Source organism: Cebidichthys violaceus, unplaced genomic scaffold (assembly GCF_023349555.1).
Source record: "Cebidichthys violaceus isolate CVI_PGR_0920_01 unplaced genomic scaffold, fCebVio1.0.p SCAF_3, whole genome shotgun sequence".
Taxonomy (NCBI): Eukaryota; Metazoa; Chordata; class Actinopteri; order Perciformes; family Stichaeidae; genus Cebidichthys; species Cebidichthys violaceus.
The window spans coordinates 4,785,969-4,805,249 of NW_027176483.1; the positions used below are offsets into that span (position 1 = coordinate 4,785,969).

At 41.5% G+C, this 19,281-nt stretch overlaps 1 protein-coding gene across 2 annotated transcripts; it reads right to left on the reverse strand.

Moving 5' to 3' along the window:
* Positions 1 to 2,018: 2,018 nt before the first annotated feature.
* On the reverse strand, positions 2,019 to 17,909 carry LOC137881751 (sodium- and chloride-dependent GABA transporter 2-like). Of its 2 annotated transcripts, none has more exons than XM_068723836.1 (15): positions 17,781 to 17,909; positions 13,187 to 13,360; positions 12,530 to 12,664; positions 11,513 to 11,653; positions 10,665 to 10,746; positions 10,300 to 10,432; positions 9,697 to 9,831; positions 6,314 to 6,417; positions 5,961 to 6,085; positions 4,360 to 4,472; positions 3,931 to 4,068; positions 3,508 to 3,610; positions 3,073 to 3,173; positions 2,672 to 2,842; positions 2,019 to 2,188 (listed from the first exon to the last, which is right to left on the reverse strand). In XM_068723836.1, exons 2-15 carry the CDS (start codon positions 13,356 to 13,358, stop codon positions 2,024 to 2,026), a joined length of 1,818 nt encoding a protein of 605 aa, XP_068579937.1. In that variant the 5' UTR covers positions 13,359 to 13,360; positions 17,781 to 17,909; the 3' UTR covers positions 2,019 to 2,023. The 2 variants fall into 2 exon arrangements, with proteins under 2 accessions (XP_068579937.1, XP_068579938.1); XM_068723837.1 differs by having other exon boundaries at positions 17,756 to 17,909.
* Positions 17,910 to 19,281: the final 1,372 nt, after the last annotated feature.

Sequence of the window (19,281 nt, forward strand, 5' to 3'; positions counted from 1 at the left end):
TTGGCTGCTTTAAATTGAGTAATGAAGAATGTTGCAACGTTTCCTTATGCTGTCATTTCTCCAGAAATGGACAGAGTAAGTCATTTTCCCAGCGTCACTGACTTTAAATAACATCTTGTACAAGCCATTCATATTTTTGTGTCTAGGTAAACATTTATCATGAAAGAAAGAACTTTTTTATCTCATGATCCCAAGTTAGTTATCTTGTGATCTCGAAATATCAACGCCTGTTTTAATGAGATGAATTAACGTGTGATCTTGAGACAACAGCATCAAAAAATAAGTGATAAAATGGCCATTCTTGTCTTCCGTAGTAATGAACCAAGAGTCTGCTGATTTGAAGGTGTGAGGGACAGGGAAGTGAATTATCCACATAAGTACACCCTTTGGATTTTTATGTTGTAAAAAAAATAGTCCTTTATGCATTCCACAGACAGGAAATGATATGAAATTCAAACTTAAATTGAAGTGACAGATGTCTCAGTTTATTTATACCTAGTGTGATGGACCTTGGAGGATTATAGGATTCACACAATCATTTTCTGTGAAACTGCATGGCAAATATATTAAAGTTAAATGTTATCAGAGATTATTTAATAGGGTATATCATAACTAACAAGTTTAGATATTTTCTAATGTTAAGGCAATAAAAAAGCAATACAATACATATATAGCATGTTATTGGATTGGTGGAGTCCAGACATATACTACATTGTATTGTCTAGTATTTACAGTTACACATATTTTACCAAGATCACTCACAATGTTAAAATCTAATTATGGAACATACATTACGCAAATTTAGCAACGCTTAACACTTGTCATATTTTCAAAATACTTGTTTTCTAACAAAATTAAGGATCAAAGAAATAGACTAGTTTGTGTTAGTCAATTAAACTGCAACTGCCCAAAAGATAATGTATTTTACTATTTTACATTACTGTTTAATGCTCCACAATCATGAACATATAAACACGCATACATATTTTAAATGAAAGTATTTTTATTCAGCCATGAAAAATAATTATAGCATAAGAAAGTTAAAAGTTGTAAAAGTATTCCCTATCAGCAATAACGGACCATATATACATTCAAACATGTAAAGAAACCCATGCTGAAGTTCATTATTATACAGCAGAAAGAGAGATCAACTAGCCTGCCCTGCTCATATTATCTAAAGGACACAACTGTCTCCTTCAGGCACTTAACATTTTAATTCCATACATTTCAATGCATTAGAAATAAGGCAAAACCCAACTAAATTAAAATCATGTCAATAATCAGAACACAGAACAAAAGCATGTGACATATTCATGCCACTCTGCAATGTTCAGCAAAAGAAATACACATTGAATAAATGAGCATTATAACATTAATCTGAAAAGAAAGAGCAAAGCTTACTTGAGCCGAGTTGTGGTCAGTTCAGCTAAATATACATTAAAAATCAATTATTGAATTGTGAAGCATTGGTTATTAGTATGGTTTTGTATGATTTGTGTTCTTTAGAAAATCGTACATCCTGAGATGATAACTTGGATCGATTGATGGAATTACGCTTTGCATTCAAACGCACAGCTTTTATTCATGTGACACCTCTTGTGCTCCGTCCGCATCAGATAGCTGTTAGAATCTATAAACTGGAATGTCATGTCATACTAACTGAACATTAGAGATGTCCATAAGAGAAAAGAAAAATGCTTCCTTAGAAAGCATACACGATCAAAAGTAAATTCCTAGCCACTGTGTTACAACAATGGACACATTTTAGTTTCAAGTGTATATGTGACTCTGCCACTGGCAAATGAGATGGTAACCAACTGATGTAACTCTCTAAGTAGCAATCCTGATGCCGTCATACTGGAGGCAGTGTACTTAAGAGAAAGCTCAGAAAGCAGCAGATAAGCAGTTACAGGTCGGGTGACTCCTAAAGTCTGCACCGTGCCTGTTTTGTCACCTTGTCTGGTGAAGTATTGCGGAGGGAGTTGGAACAGGGCCGGAGCTCTGATTCCAACCCTCAAGCTCTCTAGCAGTGAGACTCCTTTTCATCAACGGGGAAGTAGCCGTCCTTAGACGGAGGCGACTTCTGATGGAGGCTGTCACCGTCGGCCTCAACGACGGCCAGCAGCTTCTCCCGTTCCTTCTTCGTCTTCGGTAAATCGAGGGAAGGTGTGGTCAAGATAACGAGGCGCTGTGAACGAAAAATGTATTCATTGGAAGAAAACTTGCTCTTTAGCTGCTAAATGCTTCACTGTGTTCAGCTAGTTACTAAATTTGTTTGCCATTTGTCGCTGGGTGGGTAGTGTACGGTGGGTTTATCAGAGCTTTGAAAACAGCTACCTGCTGGATGCAAGGTCAATGAGTGTGATGAGACTGAATCAAACAGTAAGGTTGTGAAACCAAATCAATGAGCAGAAAGAAGACTTAACACTTTACTGGTGTTAAGTCTCTGAGTTTGTTAGATGAGAGCGATCTCTTTCACATAATCGTGTGATTCAGTGCTAATACAAACACAGTGATGAGAGCAGCTTTAACACAATGCATTTCCCAAGTTTCTGTCATCATGTGGACTGCTATTTTTTCATGTTTTGTTCTTCTGAAGCGACAGAAGCAGAGCCAGTCATTCATTAGCACTTTTAAAGTTATTTATTTAATTTTTTTTGGTAAAACTTACCTCTCTCAATGTTCCCGGGGTGTAGTACAGTTTCACTGCTATCCAGAGAGGAATACACAGCATGGAGGACAGGGCCAGGATCCAGCCTATCCCATTGCCCCACCATGGGTATACGTATTCATTGTTGTACTTCAGAGGTGAGTACTTGATCAAGGCAAAAGCAAAGGTTCCCTAAAACAGACAAAGATATTTCATGATTCTGTATTGATGGACGTTGCCTATACGACATACCTGATATTTGAAAAACAAGTAAATACTTAAAGTCAAAACTTGATAAAAACCTTTAACCTTAACCATAAAAAATTATCATTGTATTTTCACTGTTGGCCAGCAGAGGCTGCTCTTGTTTCAGGAGAGTACAGTGTGAAAGCGTGCATGTTGACAATGAATGTGAGACCCACCAAGCATGTTGCAGGGGTGAAGTACAGCCAGCAGTATTTGAGGATTGGGCTGGGGCGGTAGCCAATCATGTCCTCTATGTTATCATAGAAACGGTCGGCACCTGTAATCAGGGAGAGATGAGGGAAAATGCAGTGGAAACATATCAATAATGTGTGTCAAGACTGTTGACAAAAGAAACATATTCATAATAGCATTGACTGACAGAAAGATGAGAACTGCTTTAATAGGCTAGTTTCATATTACTGACTTTATTCCCTAAATATACCAACTAAGACTCGAAACACTCTTTGGCTGGAATGTGTTAATTCTTAGTGATTGGCTGAATGTAGGGGGCAGTGTGCACTGGGATGAATAGTGCCTTGTGAGAATAAAGCCTTTGTCTTAATAAATACCTCCTTCATGCCTTCTCAAATAGCCTGCCTAACAAAACTCACCATAAACCCAAGCGATGCAAACAGTCTCAAAAACAGCCACGAAGAGCAGGCACATCCCACTGGCTGCATAGTAGTCAAAGAGCTGGAAGATGTACATGCCGCCCTGTGGAGACAGACCTGGGTTTATAACCCTATAACTAGCAAAAGAAAACCTCCAGGCTGTCAAATTATGAGGAAAAACTCAAATTTGACATATTATTAAAGCCACTTATTCATTTTGTATACTTGAAGACAATTCTGCAGAGTATAATTAAGAGGTAGTAGCTCTTTATATTCCTATAGCTGATTGTTAGGTATCGTCAATATGAGTTCAAAGTTATGTTGAAAAAGGAGTGAAAAGATTCTGCACATAAACCAGGGGTGTAGATATCCTCCTTCTCTTAATCTGTAAAAACATCATGAAGTGAGATCACTGAGACCAACCTCTGTCAGCATGATGAGCCCCAAGAGGAAGGACACCACAGCCACCACCAGGATGAAGAGCTCCCTGCGGTTTTTGCGCCGGAAGGTGGAGGGATACATGTCCACCATGGCTGTCACCAGGCTCTCCACACACACAAACTGATCAAAGAAAGAACTATGAGACATTTGCATATAAGAGTATATGCATGATTGTTTGTGCATGTGTGCTGCTGAGCTATCCAAAAAACTAACAAGCAAACAAAACATTTTCAGCGGATCTGTTCACGTATACGCTTGATAAATAATTCATGGTGCTTTTTAAAAACTATGTGTATCAGTGTGATATTGAAATTTCTCTTTCTCTGTCATCTCTGTTGTGTGTATGTGTGTGTGTGTGTGTGTGTGTGTGTGTGTGTGTGTGTGTGTGTCTGGGGCATATGTTGGTCTCACTTGACTGTCCAGTCCCAGAAAGACAATCATGATGAAGAAGCAGCAGGCCCATAGAGGGGAGAGAGGCATCATGGACACAGCCCGAGGATAGGCTATGAAGGCCAAACCTGGACCTGAGTCGGATAGAGTTTAAATGTCATTTTCTCATCAAAGTTACCCTTATTGGTCACCCTCGCTCACGTGCATGCTGTAAAAACAATAACATTAAAACCATTGAGAGGCTGAAGGAAATCCATTAATTCAAGCGGGAGCTTTGCATACATCTGTTCTGACTCATATTAAGTTTTATAAAATAATTCAACCAAAGTAATTCAACAGAAATAGAAGAACATGTTTCAGGTAGTCTCTCCAAGGACAGCATACCTAACAACACTGTTAAAAAAAGAAAATATTTCTTCATGTGAAAGCAGGGTTACAAACAGTACACTTCTGGGAAAGCCTACAAAAAGGAGCAATTGTATTTTTTTGGGATTGTGAGAATGACAGCACTCAGATAAGAGTTTGAAAAAAATTGGAACCTCCCAACGTAAACAAGTGTCTGGAAACAGCTATGGACATATATAGTATGAAGTAAATTCATAAAATCAGTATGAAAGAAAACTTGTTGGAAAAAAAGATGGGCTTTCTTTAAATTAAGTTACGGTAATTGACTAACTACATATAAATATTCATGACATTAAAAGGATCATGTTCTATAATAACAGAACATGAACATGAATATCATGTTCATATGCAGCAGTTTGGCATCATTTAGAGAGCCTGGATCCTCTCTGAGCCTGTTTATGTCTGTCATCCATGGGATTTTCTCATCTGGTTTCCAGTCTATGTCTCCTAGCTCAGCCTATGGTTGGTCGATTTCAGTCAATGGACCCTCCTTAGAAGCGTCTGAGTCCTGGCTATTGAACAGACTCATCATGATTTTGAATGACAGAAATGTAAGCCAATAAGGATTAAATCTGTGGCGCGTCGCCTGAAACGTGCGTAAAGTTGCTGAAAATCGAATCCTTTCCCCCACGGCGCCTTGTTAGACAGACCCTTGTTTCTACACGGGGACATTTCAGAGACGCACCGGAAATACGTAGAAATATTGTTGATGGAATTAAGCGGAGATTTACAGCAGAACAACAAAAAGGTAAGGAGCTTTGGATGATTTTGAAGGATATTGTGCATTGTGTTTCTGGTGTTTGTTTGATCACAGCCTTGTGAGGGTTTACTTGAGAGACATTCTGATGGTAGTTCTGGAATCTGTGTCGAATGCTCTTGCTTTTTGCTATCTCGGTTGTCTATGCTAACCGTTAGCTTTGTTATGCTAACTCTGAGAAGAGCGAGTTATGGCTAGAAATACGTGATATTGTGATAAATCTTTTATTTGCGTATAATAGTTGTGTAGAATGGTGTTTGGAGTTTGTAAAAATGTCTTCGATTGTTTGTTTTACCCAGATTTTTAATTTTTTTTGGAATATAAAATATTCATATTCATAAATTGTACACATGCATAAATGGACTTTTTTGACGGTAAATGCTACAGTGGACCCAAATTTGGGTCCGTCGGGCTGAATAGGATATGTATATTAATTAATATAATGGCAGGAAAAACCAACCAGATGCAGCCACTTCTGAGATGGGCACGTTCTGTTCGTAGGACATGAAGCCCAGGATGGAGAAGATGGCAAATCCTGCAAAAAAACTTGTAGCACTGTTCAGGAAACAAAGGGACAGGCAATCCCTAGAAATAACACAGAGAGGGGAATGTAATGATTAGGAACTGTGTGTTGAGAAAACCCAATATAGTCTGTACTTCAGATTTGATTCCTGTTCTATAAAGATAAAATGTCAACAATTATGGTAGCGTGAGGTTGAACAGGTTGCATTGTACTGTAATTTAAAACAGATTAGAAAGGTAGTGTTGTGCAGTTGATCCCAATGCCTAGTGCATCATCATGTCAGTCCTCACTTGTAGCAGTTGTTGTTGTATTTGTTGTAGCTTCCCAGGGCGGTGATGCAACCCACGCAGATGGCATAGGAGAAGAAGATCTGAGTTCCAGCATCCATCCATACCTTAGGACAGAATAGGACCGATAATACCAGTTTACTATATAACCAGAATAATCATAGTATGGAGTTCAAACACAACCGTCGGCTAATTGTGACAACAATCAAAGTATAACCAGTTACCACATTGTTACCACATTTTCTATATCATTCTAGTCTGCATATTTACAACCGATTACCAATACAAAGAGATGTATGGCTAACACTCCTAGAAGACTTGGTTCACTCTGAAGTGTGGAAGATGTATCTCACCAGTCTGCGTATTGACAAGCAGCATTTCATTAGCAATATAAAAAGATATTCACCACCAAAATAATATTACATCAAATGTCTGAGACTGCCCTCCTCACACAGCCTCCCATGTACTCATAATGAAAAAGTTATCTCCACTTACACAATCTGACCCCTTTTTAAAAACAATCTAGCAATGTTAAGCCTGTTGTTGGGACCGGAGCTGTGGGCACCATCCGAACGGTCAAGACCAAGCTGGTGAGTGTCTTTGCTACCAGGTTCTCACCAGATCTTGACGCTGAAACTTTATCTGTGTATCTTAAGGAAAAACTAGGCTGTGAGGTCAACTGTCAAAAGATCGACACTGTCCACAGAAGATTCAGCTCATTTAAAGTATCTGCTGAATGCAATGAGTTTGATGAAATGTACATTCCGGAGCTCTGGCCAGAAGGGGCATTTGTCCGACGCTATTTTGAGCCCCGTAGGGCAGGAGTGATCGGGTCCAACCATGCACTTGCTGTGGGGGGAATAAGTGTGCCTGCTGGTGCTATGGGCACTCACTTGCCTTGCTAAATGTTTATCCGGGCTTTGTCGTGGCCTGTGTGTGGGCCAGAGCGTGGGGGATAAAGCTCGCCACATGGTTGTTGACAACCTTTTGGAGAATTGTGACATAGTATTATTTACAAGAGACATTCTTACTAAAGCAAGACTTGGAAAAACTGAACTCTTTCAATGATAACTTCCATGATGCTGGGGAGTCTACAACTGACCTCGGCAGGGGACTAGTCAGAGGAAGGATACCAGGGGGTGTGGCTATTTTCTGGAATAAGAAGCTTGACTCATTAATAAATGTGGTCAGGCTTGGTGTTGACTGGTGAATTGCAATACAGTTTAGTCATGATGACAAGGAATTCATTATCCTGAATGTCTATACACCCTATGAGCGCAATCACAATGAGGATGAATATCTAAATAGGCTTGCCTTCATCATTCAAGATAATACTTCTTCTAGTATATATGTCAACCAACAACACAAGCTCTGGACACAACACTACACAAAGGCAGGTATTCCCAAGGCACCGACTCCACCAGCCCAATTTATTTGGACAGGCTGACGAGGAATGAATGTTAAGTTTGCAGGTTTACTATTGTTTCCTCGCAGCCTCACCTGTCTTTTTCTATAAACTATCAGGACAGGAATTGAGAAGGCTAGCTGCATACAGGGCCCCAACTTTTCCTGAAGAGAATCATTGGTGTCATTAGCCTTGTAGCCTGAACCCAGAAGATATCAATTATTGCCTTTATCATGTAGGGGAGACAGTAGTGGAGGTGGGAGAGGGGCACGGCGCTTTACCTTCGCCAATTGTGTCAAAACTGGATTTAGAGTCAGTTGCAGGGGTGGGGCTGGAACTGTACGTCGAAGAGTGGGGCGAGGAGTGTGTTTGGTTCCAGCAATGACCAGCTCTTTCATGTGGTCAGTGAACTCCAGGTGGGGGGAGGATGGGGAGAGTGTGAGAGAGGAAAGAGACCTGGATGGAGTCTGGGGGGTGGAGGTAGGTGCTGGGGAGGGAGGTAAAGACTCCTCCTCTCGGAAGGGTGGGGAAAGTGGGAGATCAGAGGCGGTGCCTGATGATGAGGTTGGAGACTCCTCCTCTTGGCTCTCGTTAGGCGGGGGCATCCTTCCTGTAAGGTCTCTACGGCGATGCTGTGTGGTTATCTCTTGTTTAGATTCCTCTTGTCTCTGGTCCTTGGCAGTGGGAACAGACGGGTGACACAGGAAGAAAAATAGGTTAGAGGTAAACAGTTTTACCCCTGACTTGCTCAGGCAAACTCTATGTGCCTTAAAAAGATGCCTGCGCTCCCAACAAATGTAGAAATTGTTGATAAAATGTACTGAATGGTCAGTACATGCAGTTGACAGCCATTTGTTCAGTGCAAACAGCCTGATGAATCCTTCATCTCCTCCTCTGACTGGTGGAAGAGGGCCACTGATAAACACCTCAGCCTTGACAGAGCTGACTGTGTTTAACAGATCAATAAAGTCTCGCTTCAGAACTTCAGACTGTTGTTTCACAATATCACAGCTTCCTGTATGCACGATGATGTTTTTCACTGTGGGATGGTCAGCCATGATGTCCAGGATTTTGTCTCTCATGTTAGAGACCGTATCTTTCGGAAAGCAGAGTATTTTGGTATTCTTGCTGCACATCGTTCTGACATCTTTTACAGCATAGTCATCAATAATCAGAGTCTCCGGGCCAGTCATTAGCTTTCCCTGTAGCTGCTTATCCAGGTCATCAGATGGAGATTTAGGATCCTGTGACAATGGAGCAAATCTGTTTTGAAGTTGTAGGCTTGGTTGTTGTGGTGTTTTTTTGCTGGTTTTACTTTTCTCAGCTGTCCTTGGCTTTGCAAGCTATTTATTGACAGTGTAACGTTTCTGATCAATCACATCCAGACAAGATGGAAACACACTTTCAAGCAATTAAATGCCAACTCAAATGCTGTGGAATATGTGCTAAATAAAAAGCTTTCAATGCCTAATCTGCCAAACTTGTGCACAACTAATCACCATCATTCCAATTTATAGCAACATCCTCCACATATTCCTGATTTAACCAGCAACTTTTAGGTCACTGCTCAGCCTCAGCCTCCATATCTCCATCATCCTGCTGCCACTGTTTTGCTAGGTGAGCAGAAGTTATCGGTTAATTTCTCAATAAAATCGCAGAGATGGCATAAGCTTCAGGGAGCTAGGAGGATGTGTTGGTTTGGCATTCCTCAAAACACTTTTAGTAACTAGTTCTTAAAAATGTGCTGAAAATACCTGTCAATGTGAGTGAGTATTATCACCTCAGCACGTTTGTGTAATTAATCTGTAGGGCTGGATATCCCAGGCAACACTGTACCAGTTTTAATATTATTACAAATAATTAACAATATTGACATGCTGGTAGAGATGACATCATTGTGTCTTACAGTTGAGTCTGCATGTGTCGGTGTTTTTGTTTCTGTGAATGTTCGCGTCTGACAGCAAGTGCATTTGCAGCATACCTGTGGGTCAGACAGCCGTTGCAGGTCGGGGTAGAGGTAGTAGTGGATTCCAGTGGAAGCTCCTGGCAGGGTGACCCCTCGGATCAGCAGGATCACCAGCATAACGTAAGGGAAGGTGGCTGTGAAGTAAACCACCTGCAGGGGAATAGCAGCAATTTTTAATCAGAGATACATTTACAAGACTTATAACAATGAGACGTTCTTCCTTCTCCAATAGTGTTTAGGCTAAAACGTGAAATGTTATATCGTGTAAAATTGGTGACAATGTCTCAAAGGGTTCTGCACAATTTATGTACAGTATGTTTGGTGTTCTAGATTTTCAGTCGATGAGGTTTGAGGTTCAGGTGGCAATTTATGTGCATTGACACTTTTTGAGCTAGCTGCTCAGTTCATGCAAGTTTTATTCCATCTGCTACTGTAAACAATGCAACACTTCCTGCAAGTGTTGGGAAGGACCTAACCACACAGCGAGCACATATTGAAGGAAATCAGAGCAAAACAAGTGTTTTAAATAAGGAATGCTCCAGAAAACTATCTTCCAATATTCTCTTTTTATAGTGTTGAGTGAATATTTGTCTGTCATGAGTGGGGGAGAGGTGTCACCTTGCCAGTAGACTTGACGCCCTTCCAGATGCAGAAGTAGCAAATGACCCACGCAACGGCCAGACAGATAACCAGGTCCCCATTCAGAGAGCCAATGTGATCAATGCCTGAGGAAATTCTCAGCACTCTTCGCCTGGGGATCGCACACAAATAAGACAAACAAAATATTTTTATCTGGAAGCTAAGAGTCTATACAAAATTCAAAAGAGCTTGGAGCGAAACGTTTCAGAACCAGTAGCAAAAGTTGTATCCGGTCCAACAATCACACATTTTTTTAAATGGATGGAAAACAAGATTCAAGTTTTTTGAGCTTGTTGGCGCCTATAAGGCCATTTGAGGACAAGGCCAAACAAAAAGGCACTTACTCCCAGAACTCAATGACAGGAGAGGTGGTGTTCTCATGGCGATTGATGGAGCTATTCCCCCTCTGAAATGCCATACAAGAATCTTGAATGAAAGAAAAGACAGAAAGACGTTCAATCCTGTGAAGAAATCCAAACTTTCTCTGAGGTATCCAAGTTACACACAGGAAAGTGAAACAATGCCACCACTGAGACGGAGAAGTGAAATGGTGCAGGAACATTCACTACCTTAAGATAAAATGCAACTGTAAATGAATGAAATGTTGAAAGGGAACACCCGAAAAAAATAATATTTGTAATTGTTTTAAAATAAACAAAACTAAAAGTCGATAGCCATAGTTGTTCAATGCAAACATGCAGATGTTTATAGCGTGTAACATATTTAGCATTTAAGTGCTTGGTGTTAACATTCTAACGTGCTATTTAGCACTTCACAAAGTTCTGCTGGAGTTAATGGGAGTAGTTTTCTTTCGGTATTTCATCATAAACCAGTAAAGTATTGGACAAATTAAAATCTAATAGTTGTCACGACATTTTACTCAAACTCCAAAATGTCAACTTCATAATGGCACAATAGGAAAAGACAAGGAATCCCCAAAGTCACAATGATTCATCCACTGTGGACCATGAATGTCTTTCACGGCAATTCAAATAGTTGAGATATTTTAGTCCAGCCAAATGTGTTGGACCGACTACTGTTGCCGTCCACGTGTAGCTAAAATGTTTTATTCAGATCTCCACAAGCATGACATGATGGAGACCTGGCTACACCTGGTTAATTAATACACACAAGAGTATAGATGTCTAGCAGAAGCACACATTGTTTTTTGGCATTTGGTCCTGTGGCTCACCTGTGTTCCAGGTGTTGTTGCAGGAGGCCCAGGGCAGATCCCAGGTGAAGCAGTTGGACAGATAGAAGATAGCCCAGGCCAACAAAACAATGTAGTAGATGTTAAACAGGCCAGCAATCACCTGGGTGGCATAACCCACTCCTGGAACAAAAACATCAAGTTTATGACTGAACTGTAAATGTTTTGGGGAAAAAAGGGGAAATTTAAAGCCATTTTAACTAGCCAACCTGCATTCACTGTGTGCACAATGTTGCATTTGACAGTAGTCTGAGAACGCCACTAATTCAAATTAATCAGTAATCACGTGAACGTAATTACTGTAGTTTCTCTCAAATGACTCACAGAAATTACTTTGACAAGAGCTCCCTGATAGATCCATTTACTATAGACAGAGGCACAGTTTAACCTTGTAAACAGCTTGATTATACCCATCTTTAGGTCACCGCTGCTGCCTTTTCAAAAGACTGCATCAGAGTACAATAAATTAGACGCAGCTTAAATTGCACTAGGCTACATTTTTTTGGTAGAACTCTTCTTCCAACACACGATTGCACGTCTGACTCGACAATTTACCGACTGTAATCCTGTGTGGGTCATGATTATGGCAGATTGGAGACTCATTTGAAAGAAGAAAAAAAAACAATGTTAGCCCGTGTTGGTTGCTTGACAGCTGTAACAACTGCATTCATGTGTCCACATGTGTATGGCGTTCACACTGGTTGTTTGACACACGAGTGCAGACACAGACGCACACAAAGTCACATATATAATGCACGTAATGTGAACAAAAAGATATATGCACATAAACAAAGAGAGTCATCCCACATGGTTGCTCCTATTGAGAATATGTCACTGGTTTGTCTTCATGCATCTTTGCATGCATCACATGCGGAGCACAAGCACCTCATTGTTTGTAATCGTTTCAGAATGAGACGCATGTCTTGTTTGATCCACTTGGTGCTGTAGAGTGTTTTTAACATCCACTAACTTATATTGTTAAGAAAATAGTTAGATTACCTTCAAACAAGGGGCAGATTTTCCTCCAGCAAGTGATGCCTCCCTCACTGGTGTACTGACCCAGAGACATCTCCAGGAAGAAGACCGGGATCCCACAAGCAAACAGGAAGATAAGGTATGGGATGAAGAAGGCGCCTGTATACGCACACAGATTAAAAGGAACAGTTAACCCACCAATGTGCTCCCAAGCAATGTAGGGTAGGAGAGGCCACTGCAAATTGTTGGAATTTAAAACCTTCTATGGTCATGATACAAAGTCATGCAGATATCATGTTGGTAGAATAAATCTGATATTGTCCATCTAGAGAATCAAACGATTTTACTTCCTATGGGACAATAAAGATAGAAGATTATATTGTTTACCAGATTTTATTCTTCGTCACTGATCTCTCAAACATCAGCTAATTGGCAACCACTGGCTCTTTTTCAGTGAACCATGGCCCCTCTTTGATCAATGGAATTGATTTATCTCCTGCTAAACTAATTCAAAGTCATCACCTCTCAGAAGCTGAACTTTGCTGCCTGCAACGCACTTGCAAGCAAATGCAAAGATGGAATTTCTAGAGGCTTTGTGTTTCTGTGGTGGAATAACCCTGATGATTAAATGCAAAAGTTTTTGTGTTGGACAGGCCAGAGAATAGCAATTCTAGCACTCACCTCCTCCGTTCTTATAGCAAAGGTAGGGGAAACGCCAGACATTTCCCAGGCCAATAATTTCTCCAGCCACTGACAGAACAAACTCAATCTTGTTGCCCCACTGACCCCGGTCTGTCATCTTCTCCTCTGTACTGGGCACAATGTCCAGGAACGTTTTGGACACGTTCTCCATATCTTGACCAAAGGGTAGCAAAATAAACAAAAATTACGAAGAAGAAATAGCACAAAAGACATCATCATTTCATATATCTGATTGTTTTGTTTTTCAATGGCAAGTCCTTTGACGAAGAATTAAAGACACAAGCATAGCACGTGTTCTACAGCTCAGTGTTAATTGGTTAACGTCAACAAGTATGTTCTTTATCTGAAAAACAATTAAACAAATGACATCGCTGGTGATGATGTCACATGGAGAATTATTTCACAATATGGCAAATGTAAGGAAAATCTTACGGTATATGTATTTTCTCTAGTGTTTCCTTTGATTTTCCCGTGTTCCCTGAAATGTCTCAAATCATAATACTGCAAACGAAGTATGCAAAAAATATGTCAAGATGTCTGTAACAAGCTCCGTTACCACCGTGTGGGTTTTCCTTAGCACAATGACTCCAGCACCCTCAAATAGGGTTTCTCACTTTTTTTATTGTTCATTGACAGTTTAGTTTGTCCTCGGCTGTGCGCTCTCCTGCCATGCGTCCGAACGCACCCACCGCGTAAACTCTGTCTGCGTTCCTTCCGGCTGCTCTTCCAGTCCAAGTGTCCTGCTCCCCATTTGTCTCTCACTCCTCCGTTCACTACTGGGGTTTATATTGGAGAGCGACACAATTCAAGATTGAGTCCAAATGAGGCTAGTTAAACCTCTTCGCGGCAGTAATCCAACCAATTTTTGTGGGTTTAGTGTCCCACTAAAATGTCAGAAAAATGCCTTCAGCTTTTTATCTCACCCTGTGGCTGAATCGTTAGGATTTCAGAATTATTGTCTTTCTGGCTTTCGCTGGCTTTAGCCTTGTCTTCTTGTTAAAGAAGTGTGGTCCAGTCTCTATGCTGGAAACAGCTGTTAAGCCTAGTCTTTTGATAGCAGAAGTGTCTTCTAGTCACCTCTAAGGGTGGAAGTAGTATATACAATTTTATTGTATTATTTAAAAAAAATATTGAAAACCAGACAGGGTTTTTCGGTGCGTCCTGTGTATATGGGTGTAGCTACCAAACCTATGAAACCGTACTCTACCATAACTGTAAACAATGATGCAATGTTTGTTTTAAAGAATGCCATACACACACAGGCCAAACACTGGAATTTGACGTGTAAATGCATATGTAAATCAAAACACTGTTTTGACCAGCACAAGCTTCCAGAAGCAGTCCATGGGGTCATCTCATGTGATGGTATGAAATACTGTGAGGATTGTGGTAAAACATACAAGGCTGGTAAAAAGTCACACAAATGCGCACCCGCTGTTTGTACACACTGTGGTGAGAGGCAGTTGGAGAGCCATCGCTCTCCAACTGCATGAATGAATGTTTTACATGAATGTTTTATTCAGCCCCTGGAGAAAAAAGAAGTGCAAACGGATTACATATTGTTTGATTTTGAGACTTGGTATCATAATGGCAAGCATGAGGAAAATTTAGTATGTGCTATGGACATTGAGGGAAACAGGTTTTGTTTCAATACATTGAACTGTGTGGATGCGTTTGTGAAGCGTTACAGAAAACCTAAATACCGTGGGTATACCTTCATTGCACACAATGTGTCCGGATTCGACAATTCCATACTGTTGGAATACTTTGTAAAACAAAAGATCACACCTTTGGTGACAATCGGGGGAGTCGGGTTATACTGATGTATGACAATGCATTCCGACAGCGATGGATTGAGTCATTCAGCTTTCTACCCATGCGCTTGTCAAAAACACCTGCTGCCTTAGGCTTTGAGGATCTGGAGAAGGGCTATTTCCCCCACAAATTCAACACTAGGGAGAATGAATATTACAGAAGTAACTACCCCGATCCCTCCTAGTACGGGTACAATGAGATGTGTCTCAGTGACAAAACAGCCTTCATGAGTTGGTATGACACAGTTGGTTGCGACACATTTGATTTTCATGCAGAGATTAGGCGCGATTTCGCCAACTTCTTTGACAATAAGGTAAACGATATCAGATCCTCCTTCTCTCAGACCCTCTCTCCCTCCCTCTCTCAGTGTCCTTGTCCACCCTCTCCCTCTCTACCCTGTCCAGCCCTTCCCCCACAGCTCTCCCTCCCCTCTACATGCCCCATCTTACCCTATCTGGCTCCCATCTCCCCTAACGAGGTCCTCAACCTTGTTACATCTAACAGCCCCATCACATGCTCCCTTGACCCGATCCCTTCCCCTCTTCTTCAGTCTATTGCGACCGAACTCCTTCCTTTCTTCACCCACCTCATCAGCACATCTCTTGCTTCAGGATGCTTTCTCATGGCTTTCAAGACTGCCAGAGTCACCCCCCTTCTGAAGAAACCATCGCTTGACCCCTCTGATGTCAAGAACATCTTGAAGAGTTCTTGATGTCAAGAACTCTTCTACCCTTTCTATCCAAAACACTTGAACGTGCTGTCTTTAACCAACTGTCTTCCTATCTCCACCAGAACAGCCTCTTGGACCCCCACCAATCCGGGTTCAAAGTGGGTCACTCGACAGAGACAGCCCTCCTTGTGGTGACAGAGTCGCTTCATGCCGTGAGAGCTAACTCTCTCTCCTCTGTCCTGATTCTCCTGGACCTGTCTGCGGCGTTTGACACTGTGAACCACCAGATTCTCCTCTCTACCCTCGAGGGGATGGGCATCTCAGGCTCTGCACTCTCCCTGTTTGCATCCTACCTGACAGGTCAATCCTACCAGGTGACGTGGAGGGGGGCCGTGTCGGAACCACGCATGCTGACTACGGGGGTTCCACAAGGTTCAGTCCTAGGCCCCCTTCTCTTCTAGCTCTACACAACATCTCTGGGTTCTGTTATTCGCTTGCATGACTTCTTTTACCGCCCCTAGGATGACACCCAGCTGGTCTTGTCATTTCCCCCCGGTGACACCCAAGTAGAGACACGCATCGCAGCGTGCTTGGCTGACATCTCAAAGTGGATGACGACACACCACCTCAAGCTCAACCTGGACAAAACTGAGCTACTGTTCCTCCCGGGGAAGGGTTGCCCGCACCAAGACCTGTCCATCACCATTGATGATACCGTGGTGACGCCAACTCAGACTGCGAGGAACCTGGGTGTGACCCTGGATGACCAACTGTCTTTCTCAGCAAACATTTCATCCGTTACACGCTCCTGCAGATTCCTGCTCTACAACATCAGGAGGATTCGTCCCTTCCTCACTGACGAGACGGCGCAGGTTCTCATCCAGGTTCTTTTCATCTCCCGCCTGGACTACTGCAACTCTCTACTTGCCGGAGCCTCGGCGTCGGCCATCAGACCTCTGGAGCTTGTCCAGAAAGCTGCAGCTTGCCTGGTGTTCAATCGCCCCAAGTTCTCCCACACAACTTCCTTTCTCCGTTCTCTACACTGGCTACCTGTAAGAGCTCGCATCCAGTTTAAGACTCTGGTGCTAGCCTACAGGGCAGTGAATGGAACAGCTTCTTCCTATCTCCAGGCCATGATCAAGCCATACACCCCCACCCGACCCCTTTGCTCTGCTGCCTCAGGGCAATTGGTTGCCCCGTCGCTCAGAGGTCCCTGCGGCCGATCAACCCGGTCACAGCTGTTTTCTGTCCTGACCCCACAATGGTGGAATGAACTTCCCACTGACGTCAGTACAGCAGAGTCGTTGCCCATCTTTCAGCGCAGGCTGAAAACCCACCTCTTTAGAAAGTGCTACCCTGAGCCTTCCACTTAGCACTTATTGTATTCATACTAGCTTGTTGCACTTATTGTATTCGTATTACTTTGTTGCTTATTGTTTTTTTTTGTTTCTGCACTGTACTTTGGCTCTGAGTTATGCTCTGCTTCATGCTCTTAGATGTTTGTTTGGAAAAGGAAATGTACATATGACTTCTGGTGACTAGTAGTTCTCTTGAATACCTATGTTGAATACACTTATTGTAAGTCGCTTTGGATAAAAGCGTCTGCTAAATGACTGTAATGTAATGTAAAAATATAATGTCTGCCAGCTATGCCTTGTTATCTGCTTCAGCTCTGCCATCTCCAATTCTTCCCTGTGGACCCTAGATTCCCATTCTCCACAGTCATTAGTCTCACATTCTCATCCTTGTGGCAATAAAAGATTGTTTTTACACCACCACGCTGTCTGTGTCCAGCGTTGGGGTCAAACTCGTTTTCAAAACAGAAAATCACACCATCAAGAATCAGATTGATTCTTCAGTTTGCATTACGTCAGTCAAAACTCTTTTGATGTGAATCACTGATCTTGACAAAGATAGCAATACAACATGAATGAACTGACAGTCAATCAATTATTATACTGAATTATATCCCTGCCGTTTTCACAGTAAAAAAAAGTATTGTCAAACATAACAAATCTGTAAGAAAAAGGGGATCTCAAAGTTTTTCTAGTTTGTGCAGTTACCGTTTTTCTAGTTTGTGCAGCTTACCGGCACAGGTAGAGTCTACTGGTTTAATAAAGGCCGCGTCCGTGGTATCTCCGGTTGATGGGAGCTCTGATCCTCCGGTGTGGGAGTCGACTGAGCAGCAGCCTGTTAGTTTCACTCCGGCAGTGCAGAGCGACATTGCTCCAGTTTGATCCATTTGTTGTGGAGTTATCTCCTGGCTCAAGGTTAGATTCTCGAAGGTGTGCCTCGCTTCAAAGGCTGTTACAGTTGTGTAAGTTGGAGGCAGAGACCTGTTTTACGATATGTGTGAGAAATGGCTTCGGGCTCCTCAGGAGGTATGTTATGGCAAGTTCTACGAGTGCAAGACAGTGCATGTGTCCGTAGAGGTGTGAATAGGGGGTGTGTAGGAGCATATTGTAATGGAAAAAAATATATTCTTATATCATGAAATGTTTTAAAAGATGTAAAACTGAAAGGTAAGGTGAGGAACACAAATAATGACATAACACAGCAGTCCTATAGAAGTAGTTAATCAGTTTTAATGAACACAGTGTCTTGTTTCTCACGGCTGGTCACACACTCCCACTTTGGACAGAGGAAGTGAAGACACAGTGTCTGACAAGTTTGAGACAGACCATAAAACCATCACGGATTCCCATTAATTAATTTACACCCGAGGCCTATTTGCAGGCCTCAGCTAGAATAAAGATAAGAAATACCTAATTAATTGTATAAAAAAAATAATAAAATAAAAAAATAAAAAAAAAAATATATTTTTTTAATATATTTTTGAGATGAGAAAAATCATGGAACTATCAGAATACATGTTACAGGTTCACATAAGATAAGGATGGAACACAGCAGAACTTGGAAAACTCAAAAGCTCGATCTTGAAAAACAGCACTTTTAGGGTATTGTTTTTTGGAAAGTATGGGTATCCAAGACTTTTAATATGCTGGGCTCTTAGAACAACTGATATAGGCTCTATATACACAGCTATACATAGATACAGTGAAACATTTATAAAATATAGAGCATATTAAATTAGAAAACTGATCAAATATTCCAATATTTGAATAAAAAAGTATTTTTTAAATTCAAAAACACTCTATATCACTTCTATGTATCACTCATGATGTTCAATGAATCAATAGACAGAAGATTGGACCTTTTTTGAGTGTTTAAAGCTCTTTCTAAGCCCTTTTTAGTTGTTTAGTTTAAGGTCAAATACTGCTTCAGACTCTCTGTTCAGGGCTGTATCTCAGCCCCCCCTTCTCCGATTTTCACCATTGAGACATCCTTCGAACCGTAGGAGCCAATAGAATTGCCTGGAATTGAAAGCTAGATGATTGACAGCACTATTAGCCAATAAAGCTCAAAAACGTCCAGCTCTGAAATCTGATTTGCTGAGCTTCCAACCCTCCCAAGAATCCGAGGAGTGTCGGAGAGACACGAATCGAACGGATTCACACGGAGCACCAGCAGCTGGACAAACATGCAGTGGAAGTACGAAGATATTCCATTTTTTCGCTGAGATTCGACC